Source organism: Lycium barbarum, chromosome 5 (assembly GCF_019175385.1).
Source record: "Lycium barbarum isolate Lr01 chromosome 5, ASM1917538v2, whole genome shotgun sequence".
Taxonomy (NCBI): Eukaryota; Viridiplantae; Streptophyta; class Magnoliopsida; order Solanales; family Solanaceae; genus Lycium; species Lycium barbarum.
The window spans coordinates 3,035,408-3,055,096 of record NC_083341.1 but is presented as its reverse complement, the minus strand read 5'-3'; the positions used below and the strand labels follow the sequence as shown (position 1 = coordinate 3,055,096).

The following is a 19,689-nucleotide window of genomic DNA, read 5'->3' as shown; positions in this document are numbered from 1 at the left end:
CTCGAATTTGAGACCTATGGTTAAGGGTGGATTGGTACTTACCACCTCACCAGCAGGGGCGGATCAACGAATCTCGTGACCTAAGGCGAAACATGTCATAACATTTTTATGGCTACAAAATCATGTTACTAAAAACGTAACAATCATACTCAGTATGTAGAGCGTCAAAAATAGAACCAACGACAGCCACAAAATGGAGATTTATTGTTTATCTGTTGTTGTCACCTTCGCTATCGCTTTGTGGGGTCAACATCATGAAGTTAGCCAGGTAATGTTTGGATTACTGCGGTAACGTAAAATGAGAAGTTTATTTTTTTAAAATTTTAGTGTATAACTTGTGCACGTGTGGTTTCACACGCGACGTGGTTGGGACAAATTTGATAAACCTGAATGAAGAACCAAACAAATTGGTACTCAAAGGTTAGTTTGTATTTTATTGTGTGCTGCCTTTTAATCCCCACAAAAAAGCTAATGTCTGGTACACTGTGTCCTGGATTTAGTGAGACCTTATGGGCTTCTTTGGAGGCCCATATGTCTGTCATCTCACTTCTCTTTCCTGACCCACTTTTGCTTCTCTATAACTGGTAAATACTTACTTGCACCCGATAATATAGTGAGAATACGTATCACTTGACTATAGTAAATACTAGATGCGACTAAGTCTTTATTCAATACTCGGTACAGCCCCCCCCCCCCCCCCCCGGGGTCAAACACACTCAAAGGCAGAGGCACGCTGAACGACATAGTGTTATCAGACACGTCGATATCCCCTCTACTTTGGGAGAAGGGCTAAAAATATCCTTCATTACAAATTTGGGTCAAAAATACCCCTCCTGTCATTAAAGTTTCAAATATACCCCTGTCTTAAAGGGAATTCCCAAAATAGCCCGATTTCATTTTTAAACCCGCTCCATTTAAACCCGACCCAACTACATAAAAAATTCATATGCGACCAACTTGTTCCCGATTCCTACATCTTGAGCCACTAGGCACAGGAGCGGGTAACCCATATGCATTTTTTATTTAGTTGGGTCGGATTTAAATGGAGCGAGTTTCAAAATGAAATCAAGTTATGTTAGGGATTTCCGTTAAAACATGGTATATTTGAAAACTTTAATGACAGGAGGTATATTTGTAATGAAAGATATTTTTAGCCCTTTTCCCAAAATAGAGGGGCATTTTTGACCCTTTTCCCCATTAAAAATGACACAAAATCTGTGTATATCACTACATACTCTCATACACACTAGAACAGAGCTATGCATACAGTCTCCTTCATTATAAAATAATACTATGCAAATAGACCAAAATTGAGTGTTTTTGGTTATGTATAAACTGCTAAATTCCTTTAACACGAGAGAAGAAAATACTAGTGCCATAACCGAGGGAGTTCAAAAATTGTTTATAAGTCACAAGTTCAATTTCAAATTTGGAACTATAGTTTATTTTTCAATCCTCTTGCATTAGTTCCGGTGGCAGAACCGCGTATACTCGAGGATAGTCAATTGAACACCCTTTGTCAAAAGATCATACTAAATTTAGCAACAACATATTATATTACATATATATTGATTTTAATACACTTCTTATATTCATATATTAGATCTCGGATACATCTAGTGAAATTTCTGATTTCGTCAGTAACAAATAGAGATGCACGAAATAAGAGCCGTACAGAGGGGCACATGCAATGCTATTAAAGAGTGATTGGTCCCCTCTAGCATGTGAAAATGTTCTCAATGGACAGCTTTTTTATATTTTGGTGTCATAGAGTGTGATGGCTCTTTCAAGGTACAAACCGTAAAAACACAGCTTTAAATATGGCGTCTTTGCCTACTTGTGCAACAGGAGATTCATCTATATTATGATTTATGACGATTGAACAGGACCTAAAAGTTTTTTTTTTTTTTTTGGGGGAAAATTCCTAATGAAGAGGAAAATAAATTGTCCTTTCAAGATGTTACAATGCATGATAGTAGGCTATTGTCCCCAATGGCGGAGACACAATTTTTATTACGAAAGTTCATTATCTACTATATATATATATATATACTTTGGAAAAGGGGATTCATATTCCGTCCCTAATTGTCCCAACACTATCATTAACTAAAAATGATTTTATTACGTACTCAGTATGAGAGGAATAATGGGTCATCATCGTCAAAAAAAGAATTCAATCAAACAAACGTAATTGAGGTTATACTTTATTTGCTCTTTCTCTTTTGTACAAATATATCCGTTCCATGATTTTCATCCAACATCTACTTCCTACGGGTCTTACACGGTTACACCTTTTAGTTAGGAAAATTGTATAAACATCTTTCAAATATATTAATGATCTATTTCCCATTATAACGGGGAAGATGAAGAAAATAAAAAATTACGGGACGTAACTAACTATTACTATCTAATTATATTTAATAGTTATAGTTTCAATTAATTACATTCCATAGCTAATAGTTATATCTTAGTGACACTTAATAACTATTAAAATAAAATAAAGAAAAAGAGAAGAAAGAAAAAAACATTGGAAATGTCAGTTGTTAGACTCTCTCTCTCTCTACTTCTTCTTCAACTATCTTCTCTCTCTAAAAATCTCCATTTTCTTTCTATGTACTTCTTCTTCTTCTTCAACTATCTTCTCTCTCTAAAAATCTCCATTTCTCCCTCTAAAAACACACACCCGTTTTCTTTTGCTCTCTAAAAATACACACAATAATTCTTTCATTTTTAGTTGTTTTTTTATGTGTATTTTGTTGAATATCTTCTTCCATTTTTTTAATTTTAACAAAAAACGTTTCTGACATTGTTAGGATTCTTGAACAAGCTTCGATTTCGTTTTAATGGCGGAGTTGTTGGTGACGATGACGATGACGATGAAGGATAACAACGGCGGTTGTTGGTGACAGTGGTGTTTTCGTAGATCTGATGGCGTCGGTGTCAGATCTAGACGGAAACAGTCAGATTTGGCTAGAAGTTGTATTCACGAATACGGCGATTGTATTCACTTTTTTGATCTTTTTTGTTAAATTTTTCAATTGTATTCATTTTGTTAGGGTGTATTTGTTAGCATAAGCGTTATTTGTTGTTGTTGTTGTGAAATTTCCATCAGATCTGGCCAAAACTAGTGGTTTGTGGTGTTGTATTCATGAATAAGACGATTGTATCCACTTTTTTGAATTTTTTTTGTTAATACTTTAGATTGCATTCATTTTTTTTAGGGTGTATTCGTTAATTTTTGGAGTATATATAATTTTATATATTCAGTTTTACTCGTTGTATTCATGAATACAACGAGCCCGTTTATGAATGCAAATAATAATTTCATGAATACAGTGAAAAAAGAAAAAAAAAATCGTTGTATTCATGAATACAGTGGGAAAAAAAAACGAATACAACGAAAAAAAAAAATAGCTATGCCATGTAAATATTGAAAATGTAACTATGGCAAATTTTAAACCCCCAAAATGTAGTCATCTATGTAAAATTTTGATAGGAGAAGAAAATACTCCCTCCCACCCAAAATACTTGTCACATTTTTCATTTACACGCCCCTTAAAAAAAACATTTATAACGGTAGCATTTTAACCAATTTACCCTCTTAACATATTTCATCATGCAATCTCTCCAAAATAAATATTTACTCCTTCAATGATGAGAACCCCTTAAATGTAGCTAATTAATAGGTAAATGGGGAAAGCTACTTATTTTATCTTGGTTACATAAAATGTCAAAGTATTTTTAACAAGGACGACAAGTATTTTGTGACGGAAGGAGTACACTATCAATCTCAAATAAAGCATCAAGGTTGAAGCTAATACTCTGTGATTTATGGAGAGCGAGTGACTACTTTGATGAGTACAACTTTATTGGAATATACAACATACCCAGTGTAACCCCACAAAGTGAGATTTTATTGGAATATAGACATCTGAATATCCTTTATTGCCATTTCTTGGGCCTCCAAGTGAAAGGAAGTTTCATTTCAGCTCATTCTTGCTTAACCAAATTCAAGGGTTAATGAATTATGAAACTAGAACTAGTTTATGACCAGTGATTAACAAATCAACAATGCCATTTGTCAGCAAAATTATACACCCAAGTCCATACACAACTATTAAGATTCACAGACCACAAAAAAAGGAACAAAAAAGCAGATAACATGGCACATTGACACTCACTACACTAAACCTCATCTAGACAAAAAGGTATCTGAAACCGCTGAAAATCGGAACTACAACAAATAATCAATAACATTGATTTCTTACAGCTAAAGAGAGAACAAATGTGAAAGTTCCGAATTACCAGAAGGTACATTTGACTATCGATCACCAATCGGCCGTTTGCCAAGCCCTTGATAATTCATGTTGGCAGCCTTCAAACTAGCATGGAGAGATACTTCGAACGAGCATACTCTGTCTGTGGCTATCTCAAAAGAACATCTTGGTGGAACACATAGGGCAGCTTGTCCCACTTGATTCTTCTCTGTGCAAAATTCACTTTTGCGGCTCAAAATTCAGCTTGAGATGAAGTTCGCTGCAGGCACCTCGCTGGAAACTAGTAGAGATTTAAAAAACAGGAGTTCAGCCTTCTGGTATAGCAATAAATCAACATTATGTCTAGGGCGTCCCAACTCACATATTAAATAAATAAAATAAAAGTGATCAAATATTCTAGAGGACCACTCAGTATTAATACGTAGCTGAATTAGATGAATCATAAAATAAGGTATACACTTGTGTTGCAACTGAAAATGAGATTAGGATGTATGATGTATCTCCCATCGCTTGGTTACAAAATAATCTCTTACAAAAAGGTATTCTGCATTCACCTAGCGAGTCAATCAATTTTGTTATGAATTCAGTTCCAGCCAGCATTTTACATTTGATGCTGAAGAAGTATTTTTCCTGTCCTTTCAAGTAATTAAGAAGGAACAGTGTCACGCCATTAAAGTGAACCATAAAAAAATACTTTATGGCCCAGGAGTGGAAAAACTAGGAGAACAGCTTGCTTCAACATTTTTATACAACCCCAACATATTGCGCTACTTCAGCAATGGTTTAGTATCATCCAAAAGGGCTTGCCACCCCAGGTGTTTGTAAGTTTAGTCAAGCACTGAACTTTCATCTAGCAGCTTCATAATACTAAAGAGTGGATATGGAATTCAAAACCAGAGAGATCTCGATAAGAAATACTGTTTCATAGAACTATCCGTCTACAATATGAAGCGGTTGATGGAGGGGAAAATAAATGAATTGCCCATACCTTTCCACCTTGCCAACTGAAACTCAAAAGGGAGCCTCAAGTGATTCATCCCAGACATCTGCACTTCCATTGGAGGCATCCTCTGCATCTTCCTCCATTGAGAGTCTAATATATTCCCTGTGTGCAAAGCGATCCCACTCGGTCAAATTCGGGTTCTCACGCTCCTGGAACAAAAAGAAAATCATGTTAATCCATTGGTAAGAATGATGAAGGAATGTAAAAGAAGTTCATTTACTTGTTAATTAAACATTAACTCACTTGACGTATAAGGAACGGGTCGCGAGTTTCAAATGCCATGAACTTATTGAGGTTAAAGAGAATATTAAAAACACTGCCAGATAGTTTATTGCCCTTCAAGTCGCGTAACGTAAAATAACTTTCATCCTGCAAGTAAAGAAACTTCGGTGTTATATGTCATTTTTGAAAATTAACCCAGATGGTACAAATTCAAGGTACCAAGAGAGGTCAACTAGAAGTGTAGAAAAAAGCAATAATCTGATGAATATGTCTGAGCATGAAAAAGACGCAACATGATAAAAGATATCAAATGTGAAAAAAAATCAAAGATTACCTCTGGACTAATCATATCTACCATCTGGCACAAAATATCCTCAAAAAGCACTGGCTCTTGGCCCATGCATTCCATCCTATGCAACTGCTCCTCATAAAAAAATTGCATTTCATTCCTAGTCATAACACCGTTTCCATCCAAATCTATGCATTTGAACCTGCCCATAAAATAAATTGAGATAGAGAAAAGAAAGGCGGTGTCATCTGCGAGTACTTGTGCATGTCCCACAACTATACAACTGAAATTTTTCTGAAGAGGACTCATCATTCTCTAATGACACTATGTTGCCTAAATTCTTAGCTGAAATGAACTGAATTCAAGCATACAAATCCTAATGCAACACATGCAACTACATGGCCTTCCCTGACTGTCACAATAATTCCTGATAGATATACTCTTAATTTTCAAAATGCAACAAACCAGCAATTTGACTTCCAGCCCACAATAATTCATTCAATTCAACACCTATGAGGAAACAAGAGACAGCATAGCAATGCTTGCATACACAAATAAGTCTGTCTAATCAACCAAGAAAAGCTACAGAGCTACTAATAACAAGGTTAGCAGAAAGGACGATTAGGAAAGAAGACAGAAATCAGCGATACTTTGAAGATACTGCAGCACCAGTTTGGAGACTGATTTATCAATGTCTGGAATATTTTTTTAGATCTTTTTTGGTGTAAAATATTGGACTTATCTGATCAAGACATATTGGTTGACTTCTCAGTTCCTAAATTTTGAGGAAGCTTGAGTTATCTACTATGTAAAAATATTTTGCACCTCCTGGATTCACAAAAGTATAAAAATGACCTTACTAATCTGAATAAGTCCCCACCTCCTCGGTGTACTCAAATCTTATGCATTTAGTAGGTAACTCAGCTTTCCAGTTAATAAATGCATATGTAATTGGATCCCCAATAAATTCGCCAAGTTATAAGCTTCCATAATAATAAAAATTTCAATGCATCCTTGCTCCACATCTCATTAAAATACCCAAATCACCTAAAATATTTTGTATCAGAATCAGTGTTATTTCAATTCTGCAACCTATGCAGATAACTTCATACATCTTAGATGGTATTTGGACTAAAAGCGGATCTAGTTCTGGTCTTTTTCCAAAAGAAGCTAAAACGGAAGTGGTTTGGTTTTGTTTTTATTTTTTCCCCACCTTTCCAGAAAACAATGTGTTTGTTTGGATTTAGGTCTGGGAAACATCCTTTCATTTTTTTTTTTTGATAAAAAAAAAAAAAAAAAAAAAAACTGTTCTACGCAGAACAAAAACAATTGATGAAAACAAGCAGGGAATATAATAAATGCAACAAATATATGGCTAGAACTAGAAGTAATTTGCAAGGAAAATCTTATTCATACTCATGAATGGTGATATCCTGGTTAGCACAAGCACAATAGTCTTACGGACAAAAATACCATATACTTCCAAGTACCAGCATCTTTGGTGCTCCTAAATGTTATCGATTATTGGAGAGACGATTGTCTATCCTAAACAAAAGTGCTTTTTGAAAACTTTCACCAATATCTCCTCCCCCTTTCCTACTCAATCAACTAGAAGCACAATACAGAAGGAATTCACTAATCCAACTGCACTCATAAAATTGACATGGATAGTTGAAATCAGTTGGCTCCCTAAAGAAAGAACATCAGTAACATAATCTCCACTCAGAGGAAAACAAAATCACAGGATGATTTAAAGAAACTCGAATGCTCCATCTTCGTTAAAAAAAAAAAGATCCATATGCTCCATTATAGAAGAATTCAGGAGGAAAAATTCAACATTTTCATGGAGCTTGAAAAAAAGAGTTTCATGTTAATCCTGAAATTTACCAGTATTCAAGACTAGGCTCCGATGTTTTATCCTCCTCTGATAATATAAAGTAAACAAAGTCTTCATAACCCATCTTTCCTTCAACTTTACTTGTAAACTTCCTTGGAACCTGACAAAAACATTAAAACATGCTAATCTTCTGTGTACAATTCCATCAGATATCCCTGAAGGGACAACAGAAAATTAAGAACTCCTTATAACGTGATAATAAGCAGTCTTCAAATACAACAAGTTATTCATAATAGCAGGAAGGTAAAACAAGAAGTGACAAACAGAGTACATGGAAGACTCTAACCTGAGAAAATATTCTATCAACAATCCTGTATGTAAGGGCATGGTTGCCATATCGAATGAGGTTCTCTTTATCAATCAGAAAATCATGATCGGTATCCAGCTCCCAAAACTTGCAATATATCACGTAAAAGTGTTCGTAAGAAAAGTACCTGCAGCAAATATAAGGTACTCAATGATGCCGCACATGTATTTACTTGATCGGCAGAAGTAACAAGAACTTGCCCAAAGTTATCAGTGAGAATAATGTCAAGCAAAAGTCAGCAGAACAAACTCTAAAAGATAAAGAGTACATAATATTTGACATAGTTTCTGTGAGAACCCAGAGTTTCAAAGTAATCTGCAAAACATAGTGATGTGCTTTTGTAATGTCAAACTCCAAAAAAGGATGCCACTAATCAGTGATGTATAATGCATTTTTATAACCTATGTGTAATGCATTTGTTCTCTCTTCTTTCTTTGACTAGTCAAAAAAAGACTCCCAGCGCCACCACTTGCCACATAAACATCCTTGTAATTAAACCACGTGACATAGACAATCTGATGTTTACAGGGCAAAGAAACAAGAACAGACTGCATTAAGTGAAGTAAAAGGCGTGAATCTCTAAAACTTCCCAAAAAGAAGAAGTCCGTATACTTTTTTATGTCTATATTAAGTCCCGTGGCAATGGTATTTACCTAAGGACCTTGTTAATATCTTCTTCTTCGTCTGCATGTTGCATTGCAGCAATTAGGTCCGAACGCTTCAGCTCCCTGAGGGTAAGATGACCATCACCCAATCTATTCACGTAGAAAAATATTCTGTATATTACAGTTTCAGCTGGCCAATGCAAGAAAATTAACTGTTAAGATAGAGTGAAGTAGTTTGAAACCCCTCTATGTTACAAACAAGTATTTAAATAAGATGTGTCACTCCACCGGTAAAAAAACAGACTATCTAGTCCATTCCTAAGTCCCAAAACAGGAATGCTGATAGAACCCCCCAAAAAGGGTGAAGGGTAAAAGGTTAGCTAAACTACTTTGAATGGGACTCCTTTATAGAGAGTAACTAAAGGAAATTTCAAGTCTTAGTTAGACAAGAAAGCTATGCCGCGGAATTAGGGTTCTCGTGCTTGACATTCCAAAAGAATAGAAAAGGTAATTGATCCATGCGAGATGACACAGCTAGGAACTCTTAGATATTTCACTGACTTTATTCTCCACCATCGGGTAGGAGGATGAGTAACACAGCACACCTAGTTCAACGTATAGTTGCCTCAAAAAAAAAAAAACTGTCCAGTTCATCCCAGAGAGTCACACCTCACAAATTAGTCTGAAAATTTTATAGCAACCACAACAATACCAAACTAGGACCCATAGCACTTCTAGTTTTTTGCTGTGGTCAAATGTAACCTCTCAAGATAAAACTTGATAGGAATGTCTAACAGAAGAGCTTATTTAGGACAATGGTAAATACATCGCAAAAAACATTGACGATTTTAAGGGCACGAAGAAGTTCTGCATGCATCAGCAATTAATGCAGCATAATATTGAGAAGGTACCATATCGCTCTTGAAATTCAGGTGTGTTCCGTAAGAACTCTAACCCAGGATGTGTAGCCAAAAGCTCTCGAAGAACAGGCTTGAAATCATCCTACAAACAAATTGATTGAAACTTCAATTGACAGATGGAAAAAAAAAACAAATCCACCAATCCAAAAAACCTCTGTTGCAGAAAAAATAATCTCTATTTAATCATGAACCAGATGAAATCTTTAGCTCTTTTGAGATTGAATGAGTGAAGAAACTACAAAATAATTGTAATGAGTTACTCAAACCGATAAAAAACAAACTAGAGAAGCACCTGTGTCAGGTGTCTGAGATCTGGCTGCTTCAAGATTGTGTACATCTGGGTTGCAATATCTTTTGTCAACAAGTTTCCATTGACCCAATAATCAACAAAGACATCCCTACAGCCATGTTAAGCAAATAGCATCAGAAAACTCTCTTTAAAGTAGTAGTTTCAGACATCATCAGAAATGAATTAACACCAAAAGCTCAGGTATACTATGCATTACTAGTACCCTATATCAGGTGTCACTTCCGAGTTTCTCTTATTCAAGTGTCAGTAGTTATAAATAAACACGTGAGAAGGTGCAGTAAGTTTTTTTAATTTTATTTTTGTTTGTTCATTTTTTATTTTTTTATTTTGATATGGAAGTGATATAAGTTTACAAGGCAAAGAGTTTCAGATACAGACCAAAAAAAGCTATTTAACTTGAACTATTGAAAGAGCAACAACTGGTAAAGATCCTTGGCTTCTATAAGAGATTTTTTACACCACGAACATAAGTTGTGCTTCAGTTAAAGAAAGAATGAACTCTCCTGAAAAAAGCATTTCCCTTCTAGTCAAATAAAGTTATTTTATTGTATGATCAAATTGTTTTATATTGTTTTTGCATACTACAGTGAGTCCTTTTTATTTGGTAATCCCATCTATTCATTTTTAAAGGGAGATGAATATGCATCACACCCATCTCAAACTAATACTGAGGCTGCTATGGCAAACCATCCAGAATAACAATATTTTGTCACAATGCAACAGATCTGACTAACTTTAGGACCTCCAAAAAAGATAATACACTTTATATGTTTGAGGGGAAAAAACTCCTATATAATTCCTCCCTACACAAAATCTATTAAGGTCGGTCTGTCTTAAAACCTCTGCATGGACAAATCACAACATTCAGGAAAGAAGTCAGAATTTAAAGATAATCAACTATAACTGTGCAGAGTAACTACAACTTAAAATTGAATTTCTGAAGGGAGCTACTATAGTAGTAATCAATCAAACTATCAAAAGTCCGCATAGAAGGATATATCTATTCAAGAAAATGTATTCCTATGTATCAAATAGAACCATGATAGAAGAGGACAAAAAGACACAGAAGGATGTTAAAGGAAGAACGTTACACCCTTCATCCCAACAATTTTACTTCCACATTCCGAAGGTGCAGACGACTCTCTAGGAAGAAAGAAAATATTTACCTTGTTATGATGCCTGTTCCATCAACATCAATCTTCCTAAAAAGAGCTGTAGAGAAGAACGACGGCAACTTGCATATTTCCTTGGTAATTGGTTTAAATTCTGACAACACCAAGGAGGAAAATAAGTTATATAGAACGTCAAAATGCACGCATAAACAAGCAGTGTGTGTATTGGCTCAGAATCAAAATACTTAAATGTGTTTATTGTCATCTCAGAGTCATAAGAAAGCAATTCTTACGTCTTAACCCCCCCCCCCCCACCACCACCAAAAAAGAAAGGGGAACCTTACCTTCCATTTGTAATCCATCCGTGTGACCGTAGAAAAACTGGTTTATTCTAAACAAGCAGCGTTCCTTCAATTCATTTGGAGGTGGACGGCCATTTTGAAAATAAAACTGCTATCATCATATGCATTTGATCAAAAAGGAGAAACCATCACAATCTGTCTGTGCCCAAAAAAACATCACTCTGAATTAGTTATGCAACGCTTCCATACCTGTGGTATTGGCTCTTTAACAGGCTCGTTCACAAATTTCAAAGAAGAACCTAACATAGAGGGGCCTGCCCTATGTCTTGTTGTTCGCGGTGAACCAGATGAACTTCTTGGAGAAAGTGGAGGGGTACTTCCAGCCGGAAACATAGATGGCAAAGAATTGGTTGCAGCAACATTTGTGCTAGAAGAAGTTCCAGCCGCATTCAAGGGACCACCAGCTTTAGCATTATTAAGCAAATTTTTCACCTGCATGTAGTGAAATAGATTACTTTCCATTTGCCAATGATATCAATAACAATGTTTATCAGAAACGGGGTAAAAATGAACATATCATCGCTTCTGTTTGAAATAATGCAGGACATACAGCTCTTCCAAACAAAACATCATAGTCCCCCAGAACTGAGAAAAAAACACATGTAAGCTCAATAGTCCATCAGGTTCGATGTTCCATTCTTAAAACCTAAACCTCGTGCGAATGCTCGCTCAGCAATATCTCGGCAGAGTATCTTTTCAAAAATATATGGGATTCCCAGCTGAACATCCTCAAGCATTAATCCCCATTGTTATTCATCACCAACAGTACAAAATTCACAAAGAGTCTCCATTAAACCAGAGCACCACCACATCTCCATCATCCCAGGAAAGCTTCTCAGAGACAAGTAGTTCCATGAACACGATAAAGCAATTCTTAGCGACTGCAACAAGTTGTTGTAGTCTTATATGTATACTATTTAAACTCTGAGCAATATTAGACTCTAATTGGTAAAGAATAAGAGAGAGCACAACATTGCAACAGACTATTGAGTTTTCTTCTTCACTATACACAAAAAGGTTAATACATCTTTTTTTTTGTTGAATAAGAAAAGGTTAATACATCTTTACAGTGGCTTCTAATCATTTCTCATCCCCGAGGACTTGACAGTACATTTACTCAACATAAAGTGATTACTATTCTCATGAAGTGAACATATTATAGTTGTTAGAACCACTTCTAAGATACATATAAGATAAATCATATAGGATCACATTGTTGAAAGTACTGCTTGTAACTACACTTTTTACCATTTTTTTAATCCTTTAAAGTAAATAACTTTTTTGAGAAGGTAAGTAACTAGTATATTGAAAAGAAAAAAAAAGGAAACATAGCCTTTAAGTATCTAACTTGGAAACACAAGATAGAGCAGAGGGCGGGCTCACAGTCCCACCGGTTTGAATCTATGGGCCAACTGGGGGCAGAGTAGCCATCTCACAAGGGAATTATCAATTATCCCAACCACAAAAATTGCCCTTCACTTTGGAACTTTCTTCCAGCTTGTCATTTGAGCTACAAATGTTCCATACTTCACATGAATTACAAACCATTCATAGCCAAATATCCTCTCTATCTCCCAAGTTAGGGGTAAGGTCTTAGGTCTGCGTACACTCTACCCTCCCTAGACCCCATTTGTGAGATTACACTGGGTATGTTGTCATAGCCAAATATCCTTCATTTTTTATAAAACAAGTTGAGCCAGATTAAGTAGGCGTTTGGCCATAGAAACCAAAAACCTTTTCACTTTTTTTTGGAATTGGAGTTGGCCATAGTTTTTGCAAATAGTTTTTTTTTTTTTTTTGTTGAAATGCCTTGTTTTGGTTGTGAAAAACTTGTGTTTTCAAATTCCAAATACAACTTGAAGTTGTATTTGGGATTTTCATGGCCAAACACTAATTTTTGAAAAAAGTGAAAAAAAAATCCGGAACAAAGTGAACAATTCTTACGGCCAAACGGGTCCTTAAAATTCAAAATCTAATTTTTCCAACTTGTCATTTGGGCTACAATGTTCCATACTTCACAAGTTCACATGAATTACTACCCATTCATAGCCAAATATCCACTCTATCTATCTCCCTTTTGAGATAAGGTCTGCGTACACTCTACCCTCCCCAGACCCCACTTGTGGGATTACACTGGGTATGTTGTTGTCGTCATAGATAAATATCCATCATTTTTCATAAAACAAGTTGAGCCAGATTAAATTTCAAAATCTAATCTTTCCAACTTGTCATTTGGGCCACAATATTCCGTACTTCACAAAAGTTCACATGAATTACAACCCATTCATAGCCAAATACACTTCATTTTTCATCAAACAAGTTGAGCCAAATCAAAATTTCATAATTAATACCTAATACAACAAAAATACACAAAAAAATTAAAAACAAAAATTAAGCATTGTGGAACTACCAAAGGTGTCGTGTCCGGTAACGATAGCCATTGATCAAAAAGCTTCTGGGCAACATAAGGATTATCTTTAATAACAAAAGAGGAAACTTCAGGAAGTTGCAACAGTTCAGCATCAAGACTCGTTATATCACTAATTAAATCCACATCCATTTTAACTCTAAGCAATAAAATCAATCCAAATCCAAATTCGTAGATCTTCTAGAACTTTCCTTATCATCCAAACAAACCCTAAAATAGAAACCAAAATGAGCTTTTATAATAGCTCTCAAACCATCAAAATGAAATCAATCCAAATCCAAATCCTTATATCTTCTAGAACTTTCCTTATCATCCAAACAAACCCTAAAATAGAAACCAAAATGAGCTCTTAAAATAGCTCTCAAACCATCAAAATGAAATCAATCCAAATCCAAATCCTTAGATCTTCTAGAACTTTCCTTATCATCCAAACAAACCCTAAAATAACAAAGAAAAATGAGCTCTTATAATAGTTCTCCCATCACCAAAAATGCTTTTAAAATCAATCCAACTCCAAATACTCAGATCTTCTAGAACTTTCGTTATTATCTTCTAGAACTTTCTTTTTTAATTGAGAATTTCTTTCTAGATTTTTTTTGAAATCTGAGCTGAGATGAGAGGAAATGAATTTATATGGATTTGAATTTTGATTTGAGAGATCGGAGAAAAAGAGACAATTTACAGAAGTTCGAAACCCTTGAATGTGTGTGTGTGTGAGAGAGAGAGAGAAAGGAGGTATGCAAAAATGCAAGTGTTAAGTAGTGTAATAATGATGTAATAATATGTCTTAACACTAATCTAATCTGAGATTTGAACTTTATGAACGACTATAAAGTTGGGGTGGGCATATTAAGGTACGTGAGATTATGATATTGAAATCGAAATTTTTTATATTGGAATTTTGTATTATAGTATTTGATATATATTTTTTAAGAAATTTGATATTTATAAAAAATATATCGAAGTATATAGTTATATATATAGTTCATAAATATTAATATTATAATATTCAAAAATATATTACTAACAATTATTAGTGCAAAATCGATTATTTAGACATTGAAATTTTGACTAACTTATCTCGATTGAGATGTCCTTTTATGTAATTAATTTACGAAGGGGATTGATTGTGCTTTCTTTTGAATATATTTCTATGTGTAAGGTGTTAGTACGATTTATTTGGGACCTTTTTGAATAGCCGAAGTTGTAATTCTCTGTTACACGAGTATATATAAGTTGAAGTCGAACAAACTATAATATCGATTTACCCTATCTCAAAATATTGAAACCGAATTTAAAAATACCAAATTAATTTAGTACGATAATAATACAATATTTGCAAAAATCGAAATTACATATCGAAGCCCACCCCTGCTGTAAAGTGATCAGAGTTGGCTTTTACGTAACACCTCACATACATAAGCAGTGGTAGCGCCACAATAGATGTTACACCCCGTAGTTTTGTACGTGGAAATTCGTAGATGTTGGTTGTTTTAAGTATGGACATTGGAGTTACCTCCAAGGATACATGAGATTAGATGTACTTATCTTATGTTTGTGGGGGTTTAAGTTCATATAATTAGCTATGGAAGGATTAAAGGGCAAGTGAATCAAGGAAATTGAATTTGTTGGAATTTTGAAGAAAATATGAGGGGCAATTTTGGCCCAACTTAGAGGAAGAATATCTTTTAGTATATGAGGAATTTTAAGGTAAAACAAAAGCCTAAAATAAAGTTCGTCGAGTCTAGTTTCCAACGCAACAAACTGTGCGTCGATACGATGTCGGAGTAGAGAATTATGGACATTACAAGTTAGGCGGGCAGAGCAGGGCTCGCTGCTACGGTGCCACCGACTTTAGCACACTATATAAGGGGCAAGACCGTATTTTTTCTTCACAAAAATTTCCCAAATGCTCTAGAAAGCTCATCAAACATATAAGAGCCTATATATCATATAAAAGCGGGGATTTTTAGTAAATTTCAAGCGACGGAGTATTAATCGATGTTTGGGTAACGTGTAGTAGCGATTATAATATTGTCTTGCGATGGAGTTGGCCTAGATTCAAGGTGAATATTGAGGATCCTGTTGCTTTAGCGAGAATAAGGTGTGAATCTCCTTATTAATATTAATTTTGGTTTATTTACGAAGATAGAGTTATTAAATGATTGTATAATGAACTGTTGATGGAGAAATTGAATAAACATCGTGTGGGATGTTTATGGAGTATTTTGGTGTTGATATTATTATTGTGATGTTGGTATTGTTGTCGTTGTTGGTTGTTGGATTATGATTTCGGGCTAGGCATAGAAACAGGGGAGATGCTGCCCCAATTTCGGCAGATTCTAAATGAATTTAAATTAAGGGCTTAAGACGAGCGTATGATGACGAGCCTAACAATAGTATGAATGGTTGTATATGTAGATTACGAGACTACGAATGATCTCAAGTAAATTGCAAAACAAGAAGTGAGTTGGAAAAGGACGAGAAGTAAGCTCCAAGGTATGTTGAGGCTAGTCCCTTTCTTTCCAAAGGCACGATTTCTTTCTCATGAACTTATACATGTCCTTCATAATGTTCTTACTCCCAAAAGCTAGAGATTTATGATTTAGGAGAGTTTTTTTTATGATGCTAAAGATGAATATCCTTTTATGGTGATAATGATGATGATGATCTTATTTTTTTTAGAAATTCCAAAGTTATGGTTTTAATGCTAACATGAGATCAACAATAACATACCCAATGAATCCCACAATGTGGGGTCTGGAGAGGGTAGAGTGTATGCAGACCTTACCCCTACCTTAGGTAGAGAGGCTGTTTCCGGAAGACCCTCGGCTCAAGAAAAGGCATAGGAAAGGTTAGATACGGGCAAACAATTCAAAGCAATTATGAAAATGAAAACAACGAAAGTGAATAAGCCATGATAAACCATTATGTGCAAACAGATGCTCGCAGAAATCAAGGGACAAAAAACTAAAGATCAATGCAGCTACTCGTAAGAAAGGATAAACGCGACTACCTACTAGCCTTCTACCCTGATCTAAGTCCTCCATACCCTCCTATCTAAGGTCATATCCTCGGTAAGCTGGAGATGCGCCATGTCCTGTCTAATCACCTCTCCCCAATACTTCTTCGGCCTACCTCTACCTCTTCTGAAACCGTCCATAGCCAGCCTCTCGCACCTCCGCACTAGGGCATTTGCGTCTCTCTGCATCATATGGCCAAACCATCTCAGTCTTGCTTCCCGCATCTTGTCCTCCATCGAGGCTACTCCTACTTTGTCTCGGATAACTTCATTCCTAATCCTACCGCTCCTAGTTTCCCACACATCCATCACAGCATTCTCATTTCCGCCACTTTCATCTTCTGAACGTGAGACTTCTTGACTGGCCAACACTCCGCCCCATACAACATAGTCGGTCTAACCACCACTTTGTAGAACTTGCCTTCAAGTTTTGGTGGCACCTTCTTGTCGCACAACACTTCGGAGGCAAGCCTCCATTTCATCCGCCCTGCACCAATACGATGTGTGACATCATCATCAATCTTCCCATTTCCTTGTATAATAGACCCAAGATACTTGAAACTATCTATCTTCTGTATGACCTGGATGCCAAGCTTCACTTCCACGTCAGCCTAATGCACTACATCACTGAACTTGCACTCCAAGTACTCTAACTGAAATGCTAACATGAGATCATTGAACTTATTTCATGATTTCCTTGATTCTATTCATTGTTATTGATCTCGCCTGATGTTATTAGTTCTTTCAAGGTGAGATATAGCGATGATGATTGTTCCATAAGATAATCAGAGGTTACCGACCTTACGTCACTCCGATAAAGTTGTAGCTTTCATATGGGTTTTATGCATGTTATTTACATTATGTATTTGTATAACATATTACATTTATGGACCGGGCCATACGTTCCTCGGCACTAACATATTATACTTATGGATCTGGTCGTACGCTCCTCGGCACTAACATATTATATTTATGGATCGGGTCGTACTCTCCTAGGCATTGACATATTATATTTATGGATAGGGTTGTACGTTCCTCGGCACTAACATATTATATGTATGGAGTGGGCCGTATGTTCATCGGCACTAACATATTATATTTATGGATCGGCCCGTACGTTCCGCGGCACTAACATATATGAATCAGGTTGCACGTTCCACAACACCAACATTTATATTATATATATATATATATATATATATATATATATATATATATATATATATATATATATATATATACACGTGCATGTGCTTACTTACATATGATTTCTAAGATTCAAGCATTATATATTGTACGTTCCCAGATGACAGGTTATCTTGGTCTCATGTTATGTGTTACACCTCGGAAATTTCTGATTTGTTGCCTTGTGGATAGGCTAATGTGAACTTAAAGTGATTATGAAATCCTTACGAGATTAAGGAAGGTATTAGATAGCTTAAGGTGCATACCATAAGATTTTGAAGTTGTACGAATATATGAGCTTTAGTTCATTGAAGGAAGTGGAATATAAGTCATGTTCGGAAAGGTTCTCGCAATGAGTGGGATAATATTTATTTGGTGATATCTTGAGAGGCTGCTATAGGGCCTATTGTATGGTTAATGAAGTATTGTGTAAGTGCCAAGAAGGTTCCACCAGGATTGGAAGTCAAACGAATCAACGAGAGGAAGTTTCGCATAACTGGGAGTTATACGGCCACTTATACGGTCCGTATAGCTTTATACGGTCCGTATAACATGACCTTCACAGAAAAGGTCATTTTCTTGGTGGTGTTATACGACCACTTATACAATCCGTATAAGGGGGTCCGTATAACTTGACCTATATCAGAGAGGGACTTTTCCATGGCGGTGTTATATTGTCCACTTATACGGAATGTATAAGTCCATCGGGCAGATCTTTAACTTTTTGTATAAATAGATGGCCTTTGCTCCTTTATTTCATCTTTCACTTTCCACAAGTCTTGAGAGCTCCAAACCCTTCTCCAAGCATATTCCACCCCAATTCAAGAGAAAACAAAGATCAAGAGGCAAGAATCAAAGTATTCATGTGTTAGAAGGCTTCGTAGGGTTAATAGACTACAAGGAATTCTTGAGTATTGAAGCTAGGGTTTTCATCTAAGTTGATAGCTGCTCCAAAGCTCATTCCCATGAGAAAAAAGGTTAGTTTTCATGCTTATTTCATGTTATCATGAATGCTTAGTTGTTGAAGAACTCGGGTAGAGAAGAAAGTAGAAAATGAGGGTTAAGTGTAACTTTTATGATGTTTTGAGTAATAAGCCAACTCGAGCCATGATTATTAGTATGGTATGGGTATAATCTTGTTATGGAAGGTAGAAATAGTGATAAGGAAGTATTGTATGAAAATGTGCTAAAATGGGTGTGAGGTTGTTGGTATAAGTTGAAAACAAGGATGAATTTTGAAGGCTTAATGCAATGTAATTACTTGATTACGATATTGTGGATGTTATTGTGGTTGTTGGGAGTTGTTTTGTAACATGGTGGAAGTTGATGAAATAGGGGAAAAGCCGTCCAATTTTCATTAGATCATGAATTATTCTGGTTTGAATTTAAGAGTATCATTAAGGCTTAACCATGGTATGAATCCTTCTAATGTAGATTGTAGAAGATCCGACGGTGAACGTTAAGTAGTTAAGAAGACAAAGAGGTATGTAAGGCTAACCCTTCTTTTATTAAGGCATGGTTCATTTGTTTTATATATATCCTTTTATGAGTTCCTTAATGCTTTCCAAATGACTCTATCTCTAAGATCACCAAAGCTCATGTTTCTCGATACTTTCACGATTCTAGTACCTCATTTATATGATAGTTGATCCTTTAAGGATAGATGTAACGTAAACGATGATGGCAATGATGTTAATGATACTTATGGACTTTTATGTATACGTGTCTAAGTATGTATGACTATTATATA

The 19,689-nt window shown here is 35.6% G+C and overlaps 1 protein-coding gene across 4 annotated transcripts; it reads right to left on the bottom strand.

Moving 5' to 3' along the window:
- Positions 1-4,057: 4,057 nt before the first annotated feature.
- On the bottom strand, positions 4,058-14,523 carry LOC132640145 (serine/threonine protein phosphatase 2A regulatory subunit B''beta-like). Of its 4 annotated transcripts, none has more exons than XM_060356607.1 (13): positions 13,715-14,523; positions 11,494-11,736; positions 11,287-11,395; positions 10,997-11,096; positions 9,813-9,918; positions 9,512-9,602; positions 8,649-8,790; positions 7,975-8,122; positions 7,679-7,788; positions 5,837-5,993; positions 5,524-5,649; positions 5,266-5,429; positions 4,058-4,591 (listed from the first exon to the last, which is right to left on the bottom strand). In XM_060356607.1, the coding sequence occupies exons 1-12, from the start codon at positions 13,862-13,864 to the stop codon at positions 5,289-5,291; spliced, it is 1,623 nt and encodes a 540-aa protein (XP_060212590.1). In that variant the 5' UTR covers positions 13,865-14,523; the 3' UTR covers positions 4,058-4,591; positions 5,266-5,288. The 4 variants fall into 4 exon arrangements, with proteins under 4 accessions (XP_060212590.1, XP_060212591.1, XP_060212589.1 ...); XM_060356608.1 differs by having other exon boundaries at positions 4,058-4,550; XM_060356606.1 differs by having other exon boundaries at positions 4,058-4,557; positions 13,715-14,521.
- Positions 14,524-19,689: the final 5,166 nt, after the last annotated feature.